The sequence below is a fragment of the Elephas maximus genome, chromosome 16, assembly GCF_024166365.1.
Source record: "Elephas maximus indicus isolate mEleMax1 chromosome 16, mEleMax1 primary haplotype, whole genome shotgun sequence".
Taxonomy (NCBI): Eukaryota; Metazoa; Chordata; class Mammalia; order Proboscidea; family Elephantidae; genus Elephas; species Elephas maximus.
Window position 1 is genome coordinate 70000815 of NC_064834.1, and position 20489 is coordinate 70021303.

Sequence of the window (20489 nt, forward strand, 5' to 3'; positions counted from 1 at the left end):
ATGGCATCATTGGCTGCAGCCATACTGACTTTGGTCTCAGGTTGGGGGACACCCTGTGGAGGGGTCTCTAGATCTCTAGATCCACAAGCCAACCTGCCCAGTGAATGTCTCCACTGAATTCACACAGGCCAGTGTGTCTAAAACCAACTCAGCTCCCTTCCCCTGCCCCCAAAGCTACCAGCCCTGACCTGTTCCTTATTCCAGTAACAAACACCCACAGTCACCTGAGCCTGAATTCTTGTGTTGTCCTTGACCCACTCTGTCTCCCACCCCTTCCCCCACCAGATCAAGCACATCTGAGGCAGTCTGGCTCCTTGACTTCTCCCAGACCAGTCCCTTCCTCTCTAAAACTTCTGCCTTGGTCTTAGCTTAGGCTCTCGGCATCTCTCCTGTAAGCAATAGTTCTCACCCTTGGCTGAGCATTAGGAGCACCTGGGGAACCTAAAAAAAAAAAAAAAAACCAGTGTCTGAGTTGAAACCCAGACTAATTAATTTGAATCTCTGGTGGTGGAGTCCAGTATTTTTATAACTTTATTATGGAAAATTGGGGCTATAAAAAAGTGAAAGTCAACAGAATAGTATAATGAACCCGCATGCACCTTTCGCCTCGCTTCAGCAGTTACGCGCTTGTGGCCAGCCTTGTTTCATCCATCCCCCAGCCATGTCATCCTCTCCGGTAGTATGGCAGCAGACCTCAGATTATCATATTATTTTACCTGTGACTATTCTGGTATATGTTTCTAAACGATAAGAGCTCTTTTATTTAAAATAACCACACTACCATTATCACAGCTAAAAAAAATTCTGTACTGTCATCAAATAATAGTCAGTGCTCAAATTTCTAATTTTCTCATGAATTATACATGCATGTTTTGTTTATTTTGAATCAGGGTCTGGATAAAAAAAAAAAAAGGGCCGTGGAGTCTATTCCAACTCATGATGACCCCATGTGTGTCAGAGTGGAACTATACTCCACAGGGTTTTCAATGGCTGCTTTTTCAGAAGTAGGTCTCCAGGTCTTTCTCCTGAGGTGCCTCTGCGTGGACTTGAACCTCCAACCATTCAGTTAGCAGCAAGTGTGTTAACCGTGTGCACCACCCAGGGACACCTTCCTTGACTATAGGTTCCCCCTATAACCACTTCCCCTTTGATGGTCATCAAGAAGAGTTTCCAACATTCTGGATTTTGTAATTACATTCTCATGGGTCAATTCACAGGTTCCTCTGTAATTCTTTTAAATAGAAATTTGATGAGATTCTGTTTCAGTTTTTTGGGGAGCTGGGGGATGGCTGAGTTCATAAATGATTTCAGGTTCTTTAGGCAGGAGGCACATAGTATCTGGTTGCCTTTCTTTTTGAGATGGTAGCAGCTGTTGGTATTTACACCTAGATCTGTATTTAATTAGGAATTGAAGCATGAGGACATTCTATCTTTCCTTCTTCATTTGTTAACTGGAACACTTTCTTTTGATTACTATTTGGTTACCCAATGGTAAAGTCTGTATAAGAAATGCTTGATACTTTTCCTGTATTTACATTTTCAAAATAATCAATTGGTTCACTAGCATTTTCCAATAGCAACCAGTTAAATTTTTGAACTCATGGATTTAAACAGATTGGTATACTGAATGATCTCATCATTCACCAATGAGAACATCTTGGAGTTAGTTCCTGAGTCCTTTGACAGGGCCCCAAATTCATGTGCTACCTCCTTGATATCTGGCAGGATACCATTTAGAGTGAAATGGGAGCCACTAGAGAGTTTTGGGTGGAGCAATGGCATGATCAAACTTAGGTTTTAAAAGGACCCCCTTGACTCCCGTGTTGAGAACAGGCCATGGGAGGGGCGTATTGGTTTTCTAGGGCTGCCGTAACAAAGTACCACAAAGTGAGTGGCTTTAAACAACAGAGATTTATTGTCTCACAGTTCTGGAGGCGAGGACCAGGCCATGCTCTCTCTGCTGCAGGAGAAGTTCTTTGTCTCTTCCAGGTTCTGGTAGCCCCAGGGGTTTCTTGGCATTCCTTGGCTTGTAGATGCATCTTCACATGGAACTTCCCTTGTGTCTTTTTCTGCCTTGGTATCTTCTCTTTAGGACACTGGTCCTGAAGAATTATGACCCACCCTACTCCAGTATGACCTTGTGTTTAGCTGATAACATCGTCAAAGACCCTATTTCCAGACAAGGTCACATTCACAGGTACCACAGGTTAGGACTTCAACATAAATTTTTGGAAGACACAATTTAATCCAAACAGGGGCAAAGGAGATCTGATAGAAGGCTATTGCAGCCATCCAGGTGAGACCTAATGGGGTGATTCAAGTCAAGGTAGAAGCCATTGGCAGTTGTGAGAAGTGGTTGGATTTGGGCTATATTTTGAAGGCCACATTAACAGTGTTCCTGATGGATTGGGGGTGAGAGAGAGGAATTAAGGATGACTTCACAGTTTTGACCTGAGCAGCCGGAAAGCTGGTTAAGAGTAAATCTGTGGGTGGATTTTGTTTGGGGGGGGATCAGGAGCCCCATTTTAAGCATGCTCAGCTTGAGATGTCTATCAGACATCCAAGCGGAGATGTTCAAGAGGAGATGGGTATTCAAGTCTAGAGTTTGGGGCTGGAAGTAGAAAAGTGGGAGTTGTCAAGATAGATCTGGTGTTTACAGCCTGGCACTGGGTGAGGTCACCAAGGAGCTAAGTGAAGATGGAGAAGAGATGAGGACCCAAGACAGAACCCCAGACCAAGGACTGGTCCCATTTTCAGAAAGATGAGGCAGTGGCAGACTTGGCACCTGTCTAGAGAGTTGATGAGGCAGAGCAGGGCGCGGCTGAGCCCAGGAGCCAGTGGAATTTTCCAGCCACGAGTTTTGTTAGGCGCTTATAGTCAGCTTGAGAAAGAAAAAAAAAATCCAATGGATGCCCATTTTCCTTCTGGTCCTGCAGACTTTCCCTTTTGCTGGGCCTGTACTAAGAGCTTTTTTATTTTGTGGAAAGGAAATGTGAGTCTGGCTTCCCACATTGACGCCTCAAATGCTCTTTACATATGTCATAACTCACAGGAGGCTGGCTCTGTCCTCTTGGCGTTTTTGTCTGCATCCTTTTCATCACCCATCTTAATGTCAAATGGCCAGCCTTTAGAACACCTCTTTTACACATGAAGACTTTATTGAGTTTTCCAGGGCTGGCACAATTTCTTGTCTGAAATACGTTTTTGTTCCATCCTGACTGGAACTTAGAGGACAGAGGAGACAGTGGTATCCTTGGTGTTGCCATCCTACCCTGGGCGCTCCTGGGCTCAGCCAATGCCATTTGTGTTGTTCCCACTTCTACACTGAATTTTAAGAAGTGGACTTTATTAAAAACAATCCACCCTAATTGGGCTTTGATGCTCGATAGCTTGGCTTAGTAGCCCCCAGGAAAGGCTGCTGTTTGGCACACTCTCAATGTTTGGGTTTCTGAAGTCAAGTAGAGGACTGCAACTGTTTATAAATGGGATCGGGGTGATTTGGGGCAGCAGAACTGTTTGTGGTTCACTCAGCAGATTGCAGAGGTTATTTAGCCTTTAGTCTTGGCAGTCAAGGGGCTTCTTGGAGCCCGAGACAGACTCCTCATAGCCCTCCCACAGAAATACAGAATCAGCAATCTAAGTCACGGCTATGACTAGGTCTCGCCTCTGGAGGGCAAAGGGTTTGCGCAGCTTGTCAGGGGATTCGATGGGGTTAATGTCAACTCCCACAGGCCAAGAGGGTCTTTCCATGGACTCAAGATTGATGGGCTTGTTCTCTAACCTGTCCTCTGGGAGCCTTGACCAGATGCTGGAGCTTTTGAAACCCTCCCATTCCCATACTTGGGTGGGAATCAGGGTTTTCAGGTCTCTTCTCTTTGGGGTAGGGGAAAGGCTTGGCAGATACTCAACCACATTTACTCAGTGCATAGTTTTTGGATGTCTCCTATGTGTCAGGCTCTGTCCTAGGAATTGAGGACTACATAGTGAACAGGAGAGATAAGTTCCTACTCTCACGGAGCTTGCTTTCAGGTTAAAATGAAGTAAATGACTCCAGCTATGAGTTCAGTTATTAAATATTAGTTATGTATTGCTGTGTGACAAATTATCTCAATACTTAGTAGCTTGAAGCAACAATAAACATTTATTATCTCACAGATTTTGCAAGTCAAGAATTCAGGAGTGGTTTAGCTAGGTGAAGGAGCCCTGGTGGTGCAGTGGTTAAAGCGCTCAACTGCTTTAACCATGTTTGAAACCATGACTGGCTGTGTGGGAGAGAGATGTGGCAGCCTGCTTCCATAGAGATTTACAGCCTTGGAAACCCTATGGGGTCACTATGAGTGATAACTGACTTGACGGCCGTGAGTTTTGGTTAGCTAGGTGGTATCAGCTAACAGTCTTTCAAAAGGTTACATCAAGATGTCAGCTGGGACTGAAGTCATCTGAAGGCTTGACTGTGGCTGGAGGACTTTCTTCCAAGATGACCCACGTGCTGGCAAGTTGGTGCTGGCTGTGGGCAGGAGGCCTCAGTTGTTCTCTGTGTAGATCTTTCCATGGGGTGGCTTGAGTGTCCTGCTGACATGGTGGCTGACTTTCCCCAGAGCAAGTGATCCAAGAGAGCATGGTGAAGCTACATTTTTTGTTTTGTTTTGGTTTTTTAAAATATTTTATTGTGTTTTAGGTGAAAGTTTACACAGCAAATTAGGTTCCTAATAACAATTTTGATACAAATTGTTCCATGACATTGGTTACAATTTTCACAATGTGTCAGCATTTTCATTATTTCCATTCTGTTTATTCTGTTTTCATTTATCTAGTTTCCCTTCCCTTCCTTGTCTTCTCATCTTGGCTTTTGGGTGAATGTTGGCCATTTGGTCTCATATAGTTGATTGTTTAAAGGAGCACATTACTCACAGGTGATACTGTTTATTTTATAAGCCAATCTATTTTTTGGTTGTAAGGTGACCTCCAGGAGTAGCTTCAGTTCTAAGTTCAAAGCGTATCTTAAGGGTGATAGTCTCGGGGGTTCCTCTAGTCTCTATTGATTCAGCAAGTCTGATTTTTTTTAGGAATTTGAATTTTATTCTACGTTTTTCTCCCATTCTATCCAGGAGCTTACAATGTCTTTTGTGATCTAGTCTCAGAGGCCCCATACTGTCACTTCCCTACTATCCTATTAGTTATACAGGCTAGCCCTATTCCACATGGGAAGAGTCTTCTCAAGAACACAAAGAACAGCAGACGAGGATTGTTGAAGGCCATCTTGGAGGCTAGCGAGAACTAGGGTGAGCTTACAACGAATCAAACCTCATGTCAGGAAGTGCTAAAAGGCCCTCTGAACAATAGAAGACTAGAGCAATAGAAGACTGCTTGGAATTAGTGGGTCATCACTTGGCTTCCGAGATGCCTGGCCATCCTGCTTTTAGTGTAAAATGATGTGATATGCCTCACCAGAGTGTATCTAGGAGAACTAAGTGTTCTGCCCCTCTTATTGATGAGCCACATCAAATGTTTGTCTTTGTCCTTCTATCACTACTTGATCACCCAGGGGTAGAGGGAGGGTGTGGCCATCCTCCAGGTGTTTACAGAGACCCTCAGGACAGTTGATGAAGCCGAACCCTGGGAGCTGGGTCATCTCAAAAAAGTACCACTTCTAAAATGCTAATACAGTGGACTTCTATGGATGCCCCCCATCCTGACTCCCAGACAACATGGCCATCCAAGAAGCTGTCATGTTCTTAATGATGGCACCTCTGAACCACAGTTGATTGAAGTAGGGATGAACCTGTGACCCAAGGTTGGCCAAAGGCTCCTTTCTCTGGGCTTTGTAGGCTAGGGAAAAAGTCCTCTGGTAGAGAAGACTTAAAATGAAAAACCTGGGAGCTGTTCACTGCCATGTTTCCCACCACTGTAGCAAGCATGAAGAACGAAGGACTGAAAAAGAATGAAGCCAACACACACGTACATGCTCACATGCACACATGCTCATGGGCACACACGTGCATACACTCACATGCATACTCTTACACACACAGGCACTCATACACACACATACAGATGTGAGTAGGTTCCAAAAGGGCTCGTGTCCCAGGTCCTGGCGCATTTCCCAGCTGCATTCCTTTCTCCCCACAATTTGGTTGTTCAACTCATCCTTGGATTCTAGAGCCAAGGGATTACCATTTTGCCATTTTGCCTGAACTAGGTCAGGTTGGGATTGTTTTCACTTATCACCACAAGAGTGACAGGGAAAATCAGAGACCTCTGCTTGGTGGCCTGATAAGTCTTGGCAGGGGTGGAGACAGAGAAATGTCCTGGGAGCTGGAAGGGAGGAGAAGCAGCTCGAGGTGCAGGGGGAGGAAGCCATTCTGGGTGTCTCTTGGGAGAAGAACGATGGGGCAGAACAGGAAACGGGTAGCTCAGCCCTCTGCCCTGGGATTCATTCTGGTGCTGCCTGTGAATCTATCACCTCCACCCAAGGGAGAGGGGGCATCCTGCCTTTTTCCTCCTTCCTTCTATTCAGAGTCTGCCTCTAGGCGAGACAGGTTTCACAGGCCGGTGGCTGTGGTGCTGCCATTAATGTTTGAGGGCCACCTTGGGCTCACTCCTACCACCCTCAGTCTGTACCCCAATGTGGACAGAGATCTGCTCCTCCCTCCTCCCCTGATCCTGTCCTGTCTGCTGCCTTAAGGTGGGTCAGTGACTCCCTTCCTGAGCCAGGCCGGAGAAAGCTCCTCAAAATGGGAGCCAGAGACCAGAGAGCAATCTGTCCACCTGCTAAACACAGGATTTGGGGTTGACCAGCAGGTACCTGGAGGCCCATCTGACCCTGGGGCCCCTGGGGGGGATGCCCCCTCTATGCAGTTTCTACATTCACTGGGGGTCAAACAGGAAGCCAGGTCAGTGCCCACCCATCTGAAGGACATGTAGGTACCAGTCAGGGTCTTGGCAGAAATGGGTGGCCCACCCAGTGCATGAATTAAACAGAGTTTAATGAAGGGCTCTTACAAAGTGGCTGGCAGCATATCAGGGACACTATTCAATTCCTGGGAAACCCTGGTGGCGTAGTGGTTAAGTGCTACGGCTGCTAACCAAAGGGTCGGTGGTTCAAATCCACCAGGCTCTCCTTGGAAACTCTATGGGGCAGTTCTGCTCTGTCCTGTGGGATCGCTATGAGTCGGAATCGACTCAACGGCACTGGGTTTTGGGTTATTCAGTTCCTGGTCAGTGTACCTCATGTGCAACCACCACCTACCTGCAGTGGTGATCTGAGTGTCGCTAGGATGCTGTCTTAGCCTAGATTCTCTAGAGGGTCAAATTAGGGAAAGTACATATAAATACATAAAGCGAGATTTATGTCAAGGAAATGGCTCACACGATTGTGGGGAATGACAAGTTCCAAATCCATGAGTCCAACAGCAGGCTGGGGACCCCAGCTAGTTCACAGGGTTGCTGGGGGTTGGCAAATCCAAGATCTGTGGGTCAGGCAGCAGGCTGGAGACTTCTTAGGCTTACGCCCTAAGAGCCGGGTCAGGCAACAAGAAGAGTGAAGGTTGAGAGAGAGAGAGAGAGAGCTTTGGCAGAACATCCATTTATATATTGGATGCAGGCCACACGCCTAAGGAAACTCCCCTTTCAACTGATTGTCTGCTCACATCAGATCACAAAATGGAAAGTGATTACATTGTATTACTTATGGAAGAGCCCCGAATTCAGTGTCTCCTAAACCACTGAGAATCATAGCCTAGCCAGGTTGACTCCTAACCTTAACCATCACAGATGCTGAACAGGTTTCAGCAGAGCTTCTAGACTAAGACAGACTAGAAAGAAAGGCCTGGCATTCTACTTCTGAAAAATCAGTTAATGAAAGCCCCATGGATCACAACAGTCCAGTCCCATTGTTCATGGGATCACCATGAGTTGAGGCCCAACTCTACAGCACCCGACAACAAGGAAACCAGTAGTGGATGATGGTGCAGTACCTCTAGGGTAGCAACAGCGGGCACCCTCACCACTTCTAGGCCTGAAGGGGGAAGGGGAGGGAGTGGTACAGGAACCAGCAGGAGTTCTGGCTTAGGAGAAGTCCAGTGTGCCAGAGCAAAGCCTTCCAAACAGAGAAGCAGGAACCCATGGTGCCCAGGTAGGGAGGGAGCCAGGGATAGCTACACCCCCTACACACTCTCCTGCCTCACAGCTGGGTGGAGAAGAGTGAAGAGTGGCTCTGGGAGGGCACACGGAGACTCCCCAACACACGCAGTCAGCACAGGCCAAGATGCCAAGGCCAGTGTGGGTGGACCGGGTGTTTCTCCAGAAAGAGTGGTGAGTAGCACTGCCGACCGGCCGCGTCATTTGTCCCTGCCACAGGGACTCTGGAAAAGCTGACCACATCGATAATTACAGAAGCTGGAGGTGGCAAGACCTCAGAGCCTGTCTGACTTCATCTTCCTGTCAGAGCAGGAGAAGGTCTCCCAGGAGAAGGAGGTGACATCCAATGTTCATCAAAGGCCAAGAGGAACTCAGCTCAGCCTCTTGGCTGTTTAAACCAGCGCCAGCTTCTCCAAAACGTGGCAGGTCCCCTCGACCGGCTTGCGGTATTCCTAACCTTAAAAATCATTGCAGAGAAGGTGTCTTAATAGGGAACACATATTTCCACTGGCTGTTTCTGAGATGATGAAGGCATTAGAGCAGGCCAAGAGAGTGAAATATTAGGTTTATAAACCAGGTGGCACACAGATATTTATCCTCTTTGGCGGGCACGGGTCTATGAATAATTCTTTTTTCCTCAAGCCCAATGTCGTGTTCTGCTCTTTGCGTTAGGGCAGCATCTGTGCCCCCAGGGCCAGCCCTATGATTGCATCCGTCTCAGGGCAAAGAGAAGACTGCTTCAATGAGGCTTCCCTGTCGGCACCTTGGATGCATCTGGGGAAAAGAAATGCCCTTTCAGTGACTTGGCATAGGTGCTCCTTGGAGCTCTGGTGGTCAGAATCAAGCTCTGGGCTGGGGAAAGCTTTCAAATGGGCAGGACAGCAGAGAGGAATGTGTGTCCCCCTCTGCTGGGGGCACGAGGGATGGAGGACAAGGCCCACCCCTATCTCTGGTTGGAAGGGCATCTCTTACACATGGAAGTCACTGGGACCTTCTAGCATATGGCTTACCTCTCTTTTCATTGAGGTCCTTGTCTTACTCCCATTTCCCAAGCCAAATCTGATGTAAAAGTCTAGTCTGTTGACACAACTTCTTATTTGCTGCTTAACTTTTCTGGCCTCAGCTGATTTCAGAAGCTTTCCCCAACTGCCTGGGCAGGGTTTTTCTGTAGCAGTGGTTTCTCGGGCACTATCCAGCCTCGTGTTGTTGGATCTGCCTTTAGCTGTGCCTGCTGGTTGGGCCGCCATAGTGGCCCTGGTAAATGGGCCTTCTCTCTGAAGGCTGCCTTTGGGACTTGTGCTTCCACGAGCCCTAGCCCCTCTCAGGGGTCGCCATAGAGACATGGCCTGCCACTCCAAGTGACTTAATCAGTGTGGAAAGTCAAACTGGATGCCTTCTGTTGGTTTTCTGCCTCCCAACACAAATGCCCTTCAAGTAACGGTGACCTGACGTGGACTCTCAGAGAAAGGCCTTTTGATCCCGGGCTGGTGGTGTCTGTCCCCATGTGCTCCCGCCTGCCTCCCTGTGGAACTGTGGCTCCCATCCGCCCTGCCGGGCCTCTGCTTGGAGGCAGCTGACCTGAAAGTGATGTTATTTTTTTTTAACGTGGGTTTTCGTACCCAGAGCAATAATATTTTCAACTGGTTACTGAGGCTGATTAGTGAGCCTCAGACCTCCATTTGGTTAAATAGAGCTGCCTTCATAGATGTATTTTGGGACACTGCAAATCCAGCACTCTGAATGGGATTGAGTTACCCCAAATGGTGGTCGGCCATTTGCCCAGTGCCTGGGCCCTGCAAAGCAATCTGGGTAAATTCCCAGGATGCCAGACCACCAGGCGGGGTGTCCAGGGGCAGCAGGACACTGGCGCTTTCTCTCCTTACCCTGGAATGAGATGGTTGGTTGTGCTCTAGAGCGCTCAGCCCCTTTGGAGGTGCAACCCCCAGCTCTGTCAATTATTAGCTCTATTACAGTTGAACCAGTTATTTGGCCTCTCGGAGCCTTAGTTTCTTCATCTGTAAATAGGGAACAATAATATCTGCCTTGTAGGTTCAACCTATATGGGATGCCTGTGGGTCTGTATGCCCATATGTGCACTCATGTGCACACACATACACTTGTGTGTGTGCACACGTGTGCTTCTGTGCACCTGTGTGTGTGTCAGTTTCGGGGATTGTTGGGGAGCATAGAGGGAGAAAATAACAGGAGAGTGTCAAGAAGAAAGAGCGACCTTCTCTTCTTTAAGCGTCTCAAGAAATCATTGGTCCCGCTGGTTCACCTTCATGGTGAGGAGGAACTGGTCTTCAGAGAGAGGGGCTCTGATGTGGGTGGCCTGGTGGGAGTCAGCATGACCGGGGGTGAGTCTGTCACTTCTCTGAGCCTCAGTGTCCATCTTTATAAAAGGAGGAGGCTGGACCCTTTCCAGAACCACCATCCCATAGCCCTCTGATCCCAAACAACTGTAGTGTTGATATTTCTCCCTTGGAGAAAATGGTTGGATCTGGATTGTCCATTGGAGAGAGGCAGCTATACAAGGACACTTGCTTACCATGGTTGGAGACAAGCCCAGGTGTGTCTGTGGATGTCCCACTACTGCCTGGCTTTGCCCTTTCCCGGGAGGGTTCTTTGAGGCTGGACTGAGGAGAAATGACACCCCAGACACTGAGCTGTGAGGTTATCTTGAACCCCAGAAGCTGAGCTGTGAGGTTATCTTGGACCAGGTGAGTAGGGCCGGGCGTCTAAGTCCCCAGTGAAAGGCCTCGGGAAGGAACTTCAGCCCACCGGTGCTGATGTCATTTCCTCTGTCTCTTTTGGAATAGCTGTACTTTTGGACTGAGGCTGACAAATCCTTAGGTGGTGGATTTTTAAATGTCTATAAACTATTTGTAATTAATTCCCTTATCTCAACAAGCAAGTCAGGCTTACCCAGGCTTCTCCTTAACCCGAGGCCTTTTTTCCACTTGGCAAGGGTGTCAGATGTGGGTCAAGGGGAATAAAAAAGTCTGTCTTTCTGGCTAACAAGCGGCCATCTAGATACATCAATGGGTCTTAACCCACCTAGATCAAAGGAGAATGAAGAACAAGAACACCAAGGTCACATGACAACTATGAGCCCAAGAGACAGAAAGGGCCACATGAACCAGAGTCTTACATCATCCTGAGACCAGAAGAACTAGATGGTGCCCGGCCACAACTGATGACTGCCCTGACAGGGAGCACAACAGAAAACCCCTGAGGGAGCAGGAGATGAGCGGGATGCAGACCCCAAATTCTCATAAAAAGACCAGACTTAATGGTCTGACTGAGACTAGAGGAATCCCGGCAGTCATGGTCCCCAAACCTTCTGTTGGCCCAGGACAGGATCCATTCCCGAAGACAACTCATCAGACATGGAAGGGACTGGACAATGGGTTGGAGAGAGATGCTGATGAAGAGTGAGCTACTTGTCTCAGATGGACACTTGAGACTGTGTTGGCACCTCCTGTCTGGAGTGTAGAGAGGGATAGAAACTGGCAAAATTGTCATGAAAGGATAGACTGGAAGGGCTGACTCATTAGGGGGAGAGTAAGTGGGAGTATGAAGTAGGGTGTATATAAGCTTATATGTGACAGACTGACTTGATTTGTAAACGTTCACTTAAAGCTCAATAAAAATTATTTAAAAAAAAAAAAAAAAAGGTCTGTCTTTCTGAGGCCTCACTTCCGTAGCGCTCGGGTTCAGCTGGCCTGGCCAGCAAGTCCAGAGTCATGAATTCCTCAGTGCTGTTGGGAGAGAGCTCTGGGTTTGGAGATTCAAGTCCCAGCCCTTCCAGGGAAGCATGGTAACCCTGCCTTCCACATCACTACCTGGGCACTTGAGGCCCAGCTGAGATCACCTGAAATAATCTCTGTATGTTCACTTTATAAACTGAAAAGCTTGAAGAGAGGTGACATCCCATTATTATTTTTTTCTGGCAAGGTATAATGACAACGATGATAACTCCAGCAGCTGTTTATTGAGTATTTGTTATGTGCCGGGCTCCGGGCTAAGAGCTTTATCACATTGTATCGGAACAATCGCCGTATAAATATGTGCTGTCATCATCTTCGTTTTATGGAGAGGTTGTCTTAGTTACCTGGTGCTGCCGTAACAGAAAATATCACCAGTGGGTGGCTTTCAAAACAGGGATTTATTGTCTGACAGTGTGGGGGCTAGGAGTCTAAATTCAGGGCGTCGGCAGGGCTAGGCCCTCTCTCTCTTGACTCTAGGGGAAGACCCTTGTCTCTTTCAGCTTCTATAGCCCTGGGTGTTTCTTGGCATTTCTCGGCTGCTTAGAGATGAGTCTTCATGTGGCATCTGTCACCCCTTGTGTGTGCCCCTGTCTGTCCTGCTCTTTTATAAGATGCTACTCAGAAGGCATTACTCAGAAGGAATTAGGTTTAGAACCCACCCTACTCAGCATAGCAAAACCCTATTTCCAAACAGGGGCATATTCCTAGGTACCAGGGTTAGGTTTTAACATCACTTCTTGGGGAACACAATTCAGTCCATAACGGAGGCAAAGGAAATTGCCTGAGGTCATGCAGCTTGTAAGGTGTGAGTGGCCTAAGGCAGCCTCCCTATAGCCTCCCAGTTTGGTGGCCTGTTATTTTCCAGTTTTCTTTGATTCATCTAAGTCAGGGGTTCTCCACCCCAGCAGTCCAGATGCCTGGGCCTCTTCTGCAGAGAGTCTTACTCTTGGTCTGGGTGGGCCCCAGATCAGGACTTGTTCCTGGCCCCTGGGATTCCCACGTGCAGCCTGCGTGGGAACTGCTGGGCTGAGTGCTCAGGTCCACAGAGGCCCCAGAGTCATCGGATGGGAAGTCAGGGCTCGGCCAGGCCCTGTCCACTCTCTGGGCCTCACTTCCCTGCCCTGTCAAAGGAGAGGATTGGCCAGGTGGCCTCCAGGGCCTGCTTGGCTCTAAGGTCTATAACCATAAGAAGCCCATGAGCAAATATATTATTGTTCTTTTTCTCCTTTGTTTTAGGCAGAATATGAAGTTACTCCAGATGAAAAACTGGGAGAGAAAGGGAAGGAAATTATGACCAAGTACCTCACCCCGAAGGTAAGTAGGAAGGGTGGGAGCCTTATCCAGGAGTGGGTGCCTGAGGCCCGTGCGGGGTCACCTGGGGACTGTGACTGCTTCTCACACTGCAGCTGACCCCTGTTCTGGGTCAGGTGTATTCTCCAGGGTCTACTGTTGGCCAGAGGCAGCTCACAGAGGGCAAGCCCAGCCTCGTACCCAGAGCTGTGTCCCCTGTCACGGCTGACTGCACCTCCTGAGTGGCCGCCCTATCGTTGCACAGCAGTTGTGTTTTCCCGTGCCTCCCATTCAGAATCATAATCATGCTCCTTACAAGAACTTTAAACACATTCAGGAGTGACAGGGTTAACGCTCATCAAACATCTCCAGGCCCTGAGCAGGGCCGCCTCCCGGGACTGTGGCCCTGGGCCAATATGGGCATTGAGCAGAGCTGCCTTGCTGGGACCTGCGCGTGGTCCTGGGCCAGCGTGGCTGCTCCTTTTATTTGCAGGTAGCTGTCAGGCAGGCCTTCCTTGCTTTGCTCCAGAGACGGGCCCTATCAGTATCTGTGAAAGTTCTCAGGTTGGAAAGTCGTCAGAGATGTGTCTGAGCAGGGTCTCTGCTCACCCGCAGTTGCGGCTGGTGATGTATGGGTGAGGCCACAAGTAGGTGTGTGTTTGACCTGCTGCCCCCATTTGAAGCAGTGAGGACACCTGGGCATAAACAGGCTCCCCCGCTCCCTGCCCCAAGCCCAGAGGAGGTGCCACCCTGAGAGTTTATGTACCAGGAGTGGTGAAAATAATAATAGCTCATTGACTGAGCCCCTACAATGTGCCAGACACCTCTAGACATTACCTCTGATGGTTTCAGTACCCATGAAAAGGGTGTGACTGTTCACAGTCAGGCTGTGGGGCCCAGAGAGGTAGGTAACCTGCTAAGGCTGCCCAGCTGATAGCATCTGCACCTACCACCTGCAAAGGCCCTTTCTCACCGTGGCTCAGCTTTGCCCAGTCCAGCTATCCATCTGTGCCTATACACAGCCCCAAACAATGGCAGCCAACATGTCCTGAGGACCCACTGTGTGGCAGCATTCAATCCTGCTCTCATCTGTAGGCTCTACAGGCTCCATCTTACAGAGGAGCAGGGGTCTCCAGGAGGGGCTGTACTGTCCCAGGTTGCACAGCTTATAAGTGGCAGAGCTGGGGTTTGAACCCACATGGATTAATTTCCTAGGGTTGCCGTAAAAAGTACCACAAAGTGGGTGTCTTCACACAACAGAAATTCATTGTCTCACGGTTCTGGAGCCCAGAAGTCTGAATTCAGGGTGTCAGCAGGGCCATGTTCTTTCTGAAAGCTCTAGGGGAAGATCCTTCCTTCCTCTTCCAGCTTCAAGTAATTGAAGGCGTTCCTTGGGTTTATGGCAACATCACTCTAATCTCTGCCCCCATCTTCACATGGCCACCTTCCCTCTGTGTGTCTCCGCATCTCTTCTCTGCTTTTTATACAGACATCAGTCATATTGGATCAGGACCCACCTTACTCCACTAGGACCTCAGGTCCACTTAACTGCTGACATCTCCAAAGACCCTGTTTCCACATGTGGCTGCGTCTACAGGAACCAGTGGTTAGAGCTTGAACATATCTTTTTGGGTATACAAATCAGCCCATGTCACCAGGTCTGAGTGGTCCTGGAGCCCTAGCTTTTTCCATGGTGGTACCCTGGTTCCCACCTGCCCTCACTGCCACTGTTCGCTTGCCCCTCCTGGCCAGGGGTCTGCAGTGAAGAGGCTCTTTCTAAGGGGAGGACGGGACAGGTGCTGGGATCTGCTTCCCTGTCTCCCCCACAGCCAACCTCTTCCAGAAGCCTTCACCCCAGCCCCTGATCTGGGGCCTCCTCACTTCTCTACCTCTACTCAGAGCTGCCTCTGTCTCCTGAAGGGCTACAGCCCAGACTCGCATCAGCTCAGACCGTTTTACAAGTGCCTCAGAGCCTGCCAACATTTTTTCTTTAAGTACTCCTCAATTTTTTAAAATTTAAGCTGCACCATATGTTATGGCCCAGAGGCTCGGGGGGAGGTGGGCGCAGTGGCCTCCTGGGCTGCCTAGTTTCCTACAATAAATTTTGCGCTGCCCTCTCCATCCTTCCCGTGGTAGCTCCTTCAGGGGCCTGTTTTACTTCTCAGCTGGCAGATGCCCCAGGTGCAGGGGTGCGAGGGGCTGGCTGAGGGGCTCAGCTGGGCTGGGGATGCAGCATCGGCTCTGAACCCAAGTCGGATTGTCCTCCCCCAAGCAGCACTTTCCAAAGGGTGGCCCACAGGACACTAGTTATTTGAGAGGCTCAGTGCAAACAAGGCTAATCAGTAAGTCAAGTAAGTTCGGGCAACAATGCTTGCTGCATCTCCTCCTTGGAAGGACTCGCCCAGTGCGTGAGCACCTGAAATGCTTGGTGAAGCCTGGCAGTGAGGAAACCTGTTTCACTGTTAACAAAGCATTTTCCAAACTTATTTGACCACAAAATTACCAACCTCCCCTTTTTTTATATTTTAAATTTTACGTCCTCGTGAACACGTCATGGTCCTGGGATCACAAGGGCCCTCGAGGTCACGCCTACGTCAGCCCTGACATCTTTATGTCCTGTTACTTTTCCACCACCTTCCCTACCCTACCGTTACAACTCCCAAACTCTGGGCTCCTGCTATGCGGGTTCCCGTGCTCACCTTGATGGCTGTACTGCGTTGCCTGGGTTTGGGCTGCTCCCTGGGAGGCCGTTCACCTGGACAGCTCTGCCCCCTCCTCCATCCTTCTCACCTTCTGTGTCCCTGCCCTGCTCAAAGGCTTCTGGCTCCACACAGCCTCTCCCCAAAGCTGAGGTCCCCGTTACATAAGGAGGTAAATCGTTTTATCCCTGGTGAGGATGGGGAAGGACAGCAGATGTAAGAAATGAGATTGCTCCTGCATAGTGGCCCCGTTTGGGGTGTGAGGAGAGAGACAGTGGGATGAATCCTGAGTGACTCCCTGGGTTTTGTCTTGAGTCACGGGGTGGTGGAGACTCTCACCCCAGGAAAGATGGAGTGCATGAGATGAGGGCCATTGCTGTGTGTGGCTTCTTCTGAGGATGTTAGTTCCCTGGGATGAGATGATGGTGTCTGCTCAGCCCTGTGTTCTGGCCCCAGGACAGTGCCGGGCACACGGCTCTCCATGTCTGCAGTTGGTTTGAATGAAGCGTCGAGGGGAGCCTGGGATGCCTCCTTTCTTGACCCCTCCTTCCTGTCCCGAGGCACTGCCTGGGAAGTGGCACTGTGGCTGACGTCCCATGTTGTCTGACATCGCATATTTGCTGGGCATCTGGCTGGAAAGTCCCTGCTCAAAGTAGAAGCCCAGGCCTAGAGCCAAATTCTTGCTCCCCATAGGCTGATGCCCTCAAACCCTTGCTGAAGGCCCATCCCAAGAAGAAAGCCTGTTCCTTACACACTGTTCAAACCCACCTAACTTGCCCACCTGGCCAGCATTGCTTTGGGGACCTGTTAGAGGACACCCACCAAGGGCGGGCTTTGTATCGAGTTGAAAGCTGTTGGAGCTGGACAGAAAGACAGCAGGGTGCTGGGAAAAAGTAAGCTTTAGAGTCGGTAGACCTTCGTTCAGCGCCAGGCTTCACCTCTTTTAGCTGTGGGACCTCTCTGTGCTTTGGGACCCTCATCTATCAAGTGGGAGGGTCCTGCTGAATAGGCCTGAGTGGGTTTCATCCTGGGCAACAGAGGTAGGCAGGTGGGTTGGGGCAGGCTTCTGACCTGACCGGCTTGTCGTTCCTCTGGGATACCAGAATGTTCCAGCACAGGCAGTACAAGGGTACATTTCATGCCTATGTCTGTGGGCAAGATATTGTTTACTAGGCCCTCCGCAGCCACAGAGCTACCTCTTTGTTTCCATAAACAATGATAGGGTAAAGCAGAGAAGTTTGTTCTTGCTAAAGGGGAAATCAGCCACCAGCCAGAGTTTCTGCACAAAAGAAATCTATTCCTAGTGTTTGTTTGGCTCTCTGGAAATAAACATCCACCTTTTAAGAAGTAAAGAGCTTGAATGAAAGGAAATTATGATTATTCCAAGTTCCCTCTTTCTCTAGCCACTGGTTCCCCAGCATCTCTTTGCAGGCACCACCCCCATCCTCAGCAGGCATCGGCATCAGTGGGCTAGCAAGCCTGACACGGCTGCCTTCTCAGCAGGGCACAGATGCTCGGCCACTGGGGCAGCCTGCCAGCTTCCTTCCTGTCCTCAGGACCTCGTGGAAGCCTGGTTCTGCCACTGTGCAGCTGTGTGACCCTGGAGCCTCAGTTTCCCCATCTGGAAATGGGGGTGATAAAAATGACGCCCAAATGGGCTTGTGGCCATCAGTCATTCTCGAAGCATGTTCGCAGTTTTTACCAATTTTGTAGGGCACTCTTATGATTCTCGACAGCACTGGGGTGGGTCTTACGATTATCTTTGTTTTTCTTTAAATCAACTCACTTTTTAACTTAAAATGAATGTGTTTTAAAATGAAACCTTGTATCAGGAACAGACCTGGAAAACCAGTGTTGATTTGACATACATAAAGATCACCAGAAAAATTGCCTTTAAAACCTAGCTAGCTATTCTGTTTCCTGATGAAGGCTCAGCCCGCAGCCTCCTTTCTCTTTATTTTAAAGGGAGATTAGTGAGTGTTCAAAATATCGCAGCACCAAATTGAGACTTTCTGCTTGATGTTGAGAAGACTGAGGGAGAATTTTAAAAAACACTGGACTGATTATCTGCTCCCCAACCTGGGCACTTGTGTCTAGAATATATAAAGAACGCTTACAACGCAGCAATAAAAATACAAACAACCCAATTAGAGAATGAGGAAAGAATTTGACTGGACATTTCTCCAGAGAAGATATACAAATGGCCAATAAGCACATGAAAAGATGCTTAACATCTTTTATTTTATATAATTACTATGTAGTTATATTTTTATATGTTATTTCAGTGGTAAAATTCTCGTCTTCCATGCGGGAGACCCCGGTTCTGTTCCTGGCCAGTGTATCTCATGGGCAGCCACCACCTGTCTGGCAGTGGAGGCTTGCGTTTGGCTTTGATGCTGGTCAGGCTTCGCTGGAGCTTCCAGACTAAGATGGACTAGGAAGAAAGGCCTAGTGATCTACTTCTGAAAATCAGCCCATGAAAATCCCTTGGATCACAGTAGTCTGATGAGTAACTGATCATGGGGATGGTGCAGGAGTGGGCAGCATATCTTTCTGTTATGCATGGGGTCACCATGAATCAGGGGCAACTCAATTTGATAGCAGCTAACGATAACGACAATTACATTATTTAATTACATAGATGCTGGCTTGTTGGTAGAGACTGTGGCCTGGGGCAAAGAGCACTGGCCTAGGAGTCTGGCTCCCTCCTGGACCTCCCTTCCTGGGTGTGGCCTGGCGGGAGGTCTAGATATGGCGTAGAGCGCACCCTCACCTAACCATCTAACCAGCCCTTGGTCCCCAGGCAACCAAGGGCACGGAATAGGGATGGCTTGGTCAAATCCCTTCCTTCTAAGTGCCTGCCCATCTTCCATGGGCACTTGGGCTCCCAGCCGCTGACCCAGACCTGGCTTTTCATCTTTGCTAAGATAGCATGGCCCTCATCTCCCAGGGTCCAGAACAGCGTCTCCGTCCTGTTGGCTGTGAACCCAGCAAGCTCAAAGTCCACCTCTTCTTGTGACCCTGTGAGCAAGGTCTGGCTGGGTGGCCAGCTAGGGTGGGAGGGCAGCTGGGCCAGCTGGCCATGGTCCTGGCCTTTCCCACTTCCTGCCATGGCAGTGCAGAGGGACTCAAGGGGGAAGAGGATGGAAGGAAAGCTTGAGAGGGGAACTGCCTGGAGGTTTCTCCTGCAGCTGTGGGGAGGGCGGGGTAGGGCAGAGCTGGGCCTCTTCCGCTTCCTCTTCCGCTTTTGGGAGCAGCAGAAAGAGGAATTCAAAATGAAATATAGCCACTCTTGTCCTCACCAGCTGTCCTGGGCAAGGCGAAAGGGAACTACCATTTATTGAGCAACTACTGCGTGCTTGGAACTTCACATCCCACGTTTTCACTCAGTCCCCTTAACAGCCTCAGAAATGGTGAGAGAAGGGGCCCAGAGATGTTAAGTCATTGCCAGGACCCCTTGCTGCAGCCAGATCTAGGGACTGACCCCGGGCCTGTCCTCACCTGCCCTCCCTCACAGGCAGATGCTTCCTCTTTCTAGGCCTCGGCCTTCCCATCTGTGGAGCCAGGAGGCAGCCTGGACACTTATGATAATGACAAAAGCAGCAGTCACATGGCCAGCACTTAACTGTGTGCCAAACACTGTTGTTTAAACGTTCACCTACTTAACCCGCACATCCACCCCGCAGATTACTACCTCCGTTTTATAGTGGGTGAGATGAAGACACAGAGAGGTCAAGTAACAAGCCCAAGGTCACAAAGCAGGGGGGCGGGGAGCTGAGACTTCAGAATCTGTGCTTTCCCAGATAACCCAGCCTGGCCCCCTGCCTCATGGAGGGATTATCCAGGACCAGGAGCAAGGGTGGGTTTGGAGAGCCACAGGCCCGTGGTGCTTCTGTCCTTTGAAGCCCCCACTTCCCTCTCCCAGCCAGGGCCTGGCAGCTGCCTTGCTCCCTGTGCTGGGTCCTGAATTGTGGCTGAGCCCCCAGAAATCCCAGGGCATCAGGAAGGGGTCTGAGCACCCATCTTGGGGACCTGTCTCCCAGTTCACCCCAAGGGGAAAGAGGTCACCGCCTAGAGTGGGGCCGCAGCACCCAGGAAAATCACGGAGGCCACTGATCCAGGGCCTCGCAAACAGTTTTAGCTACAGATTTCCAGTGTGCAAACAGATCAAAGAACTACTGCAGGTGACCAGGCTGGGGGCTGCACCCCCTCCTCAGGCCCCGACTCTGAGGCACTTAGGGTCCCTTGGAACCCCGCTTGAAAATCCCTGAGCCAAGCCAGCCTCCTCAACTCTAGATGAAAGAACTGAGACCCAGTGAGAAGCTGGATCCCCCAGGGCCACGTGGATTGCAAGAGAAGGGTGTGGACACCCCTCACTGGGCTTCTCCAACCTGTGCTAAAATTTTGGAGAGGTACCAGCCACCTTTCCGGACTTCGTTTCCTTCTGCCCATCATGCTGGGCCAGCAGCTGGGCCTGCATCCTCTGCGCTTTGTATTCTTCAGGCCAGGAGGTGTCTAATTGCCGAGACCTTTGAAATGTCTGAGCAAAGCAGAAAGGGCAGCTGATGCCAGCATCCTGCTCCTTGAAGGG

The 20489-nt window shown here is 49.6% G+C and overlaps 1 protein-coding gene across 2 annotated transcripts in view; it reads left to right on the forward strand.

The window, feature by feature from the left end:
• Window positions 1–20489, forward strand: part of GRK5 (G protein-coupled receptor kinase 5) — a 237159-nt gene that overhangs the window by 166135 nt on the left and 50535 nt on the right. For both annotated transcript variants that reach the window (XM_049855869.1, XM_049855868.1), the window contains exon 4: window positions 13146–13223. In XM_049855869.1, coding sequence (XP_049711826.1) covers window positions 13146–13223 — 78 coding nt within the window. The remainder of the gene's footprint in view (window positions 1–13145; window positions 13224–20489) is intronic.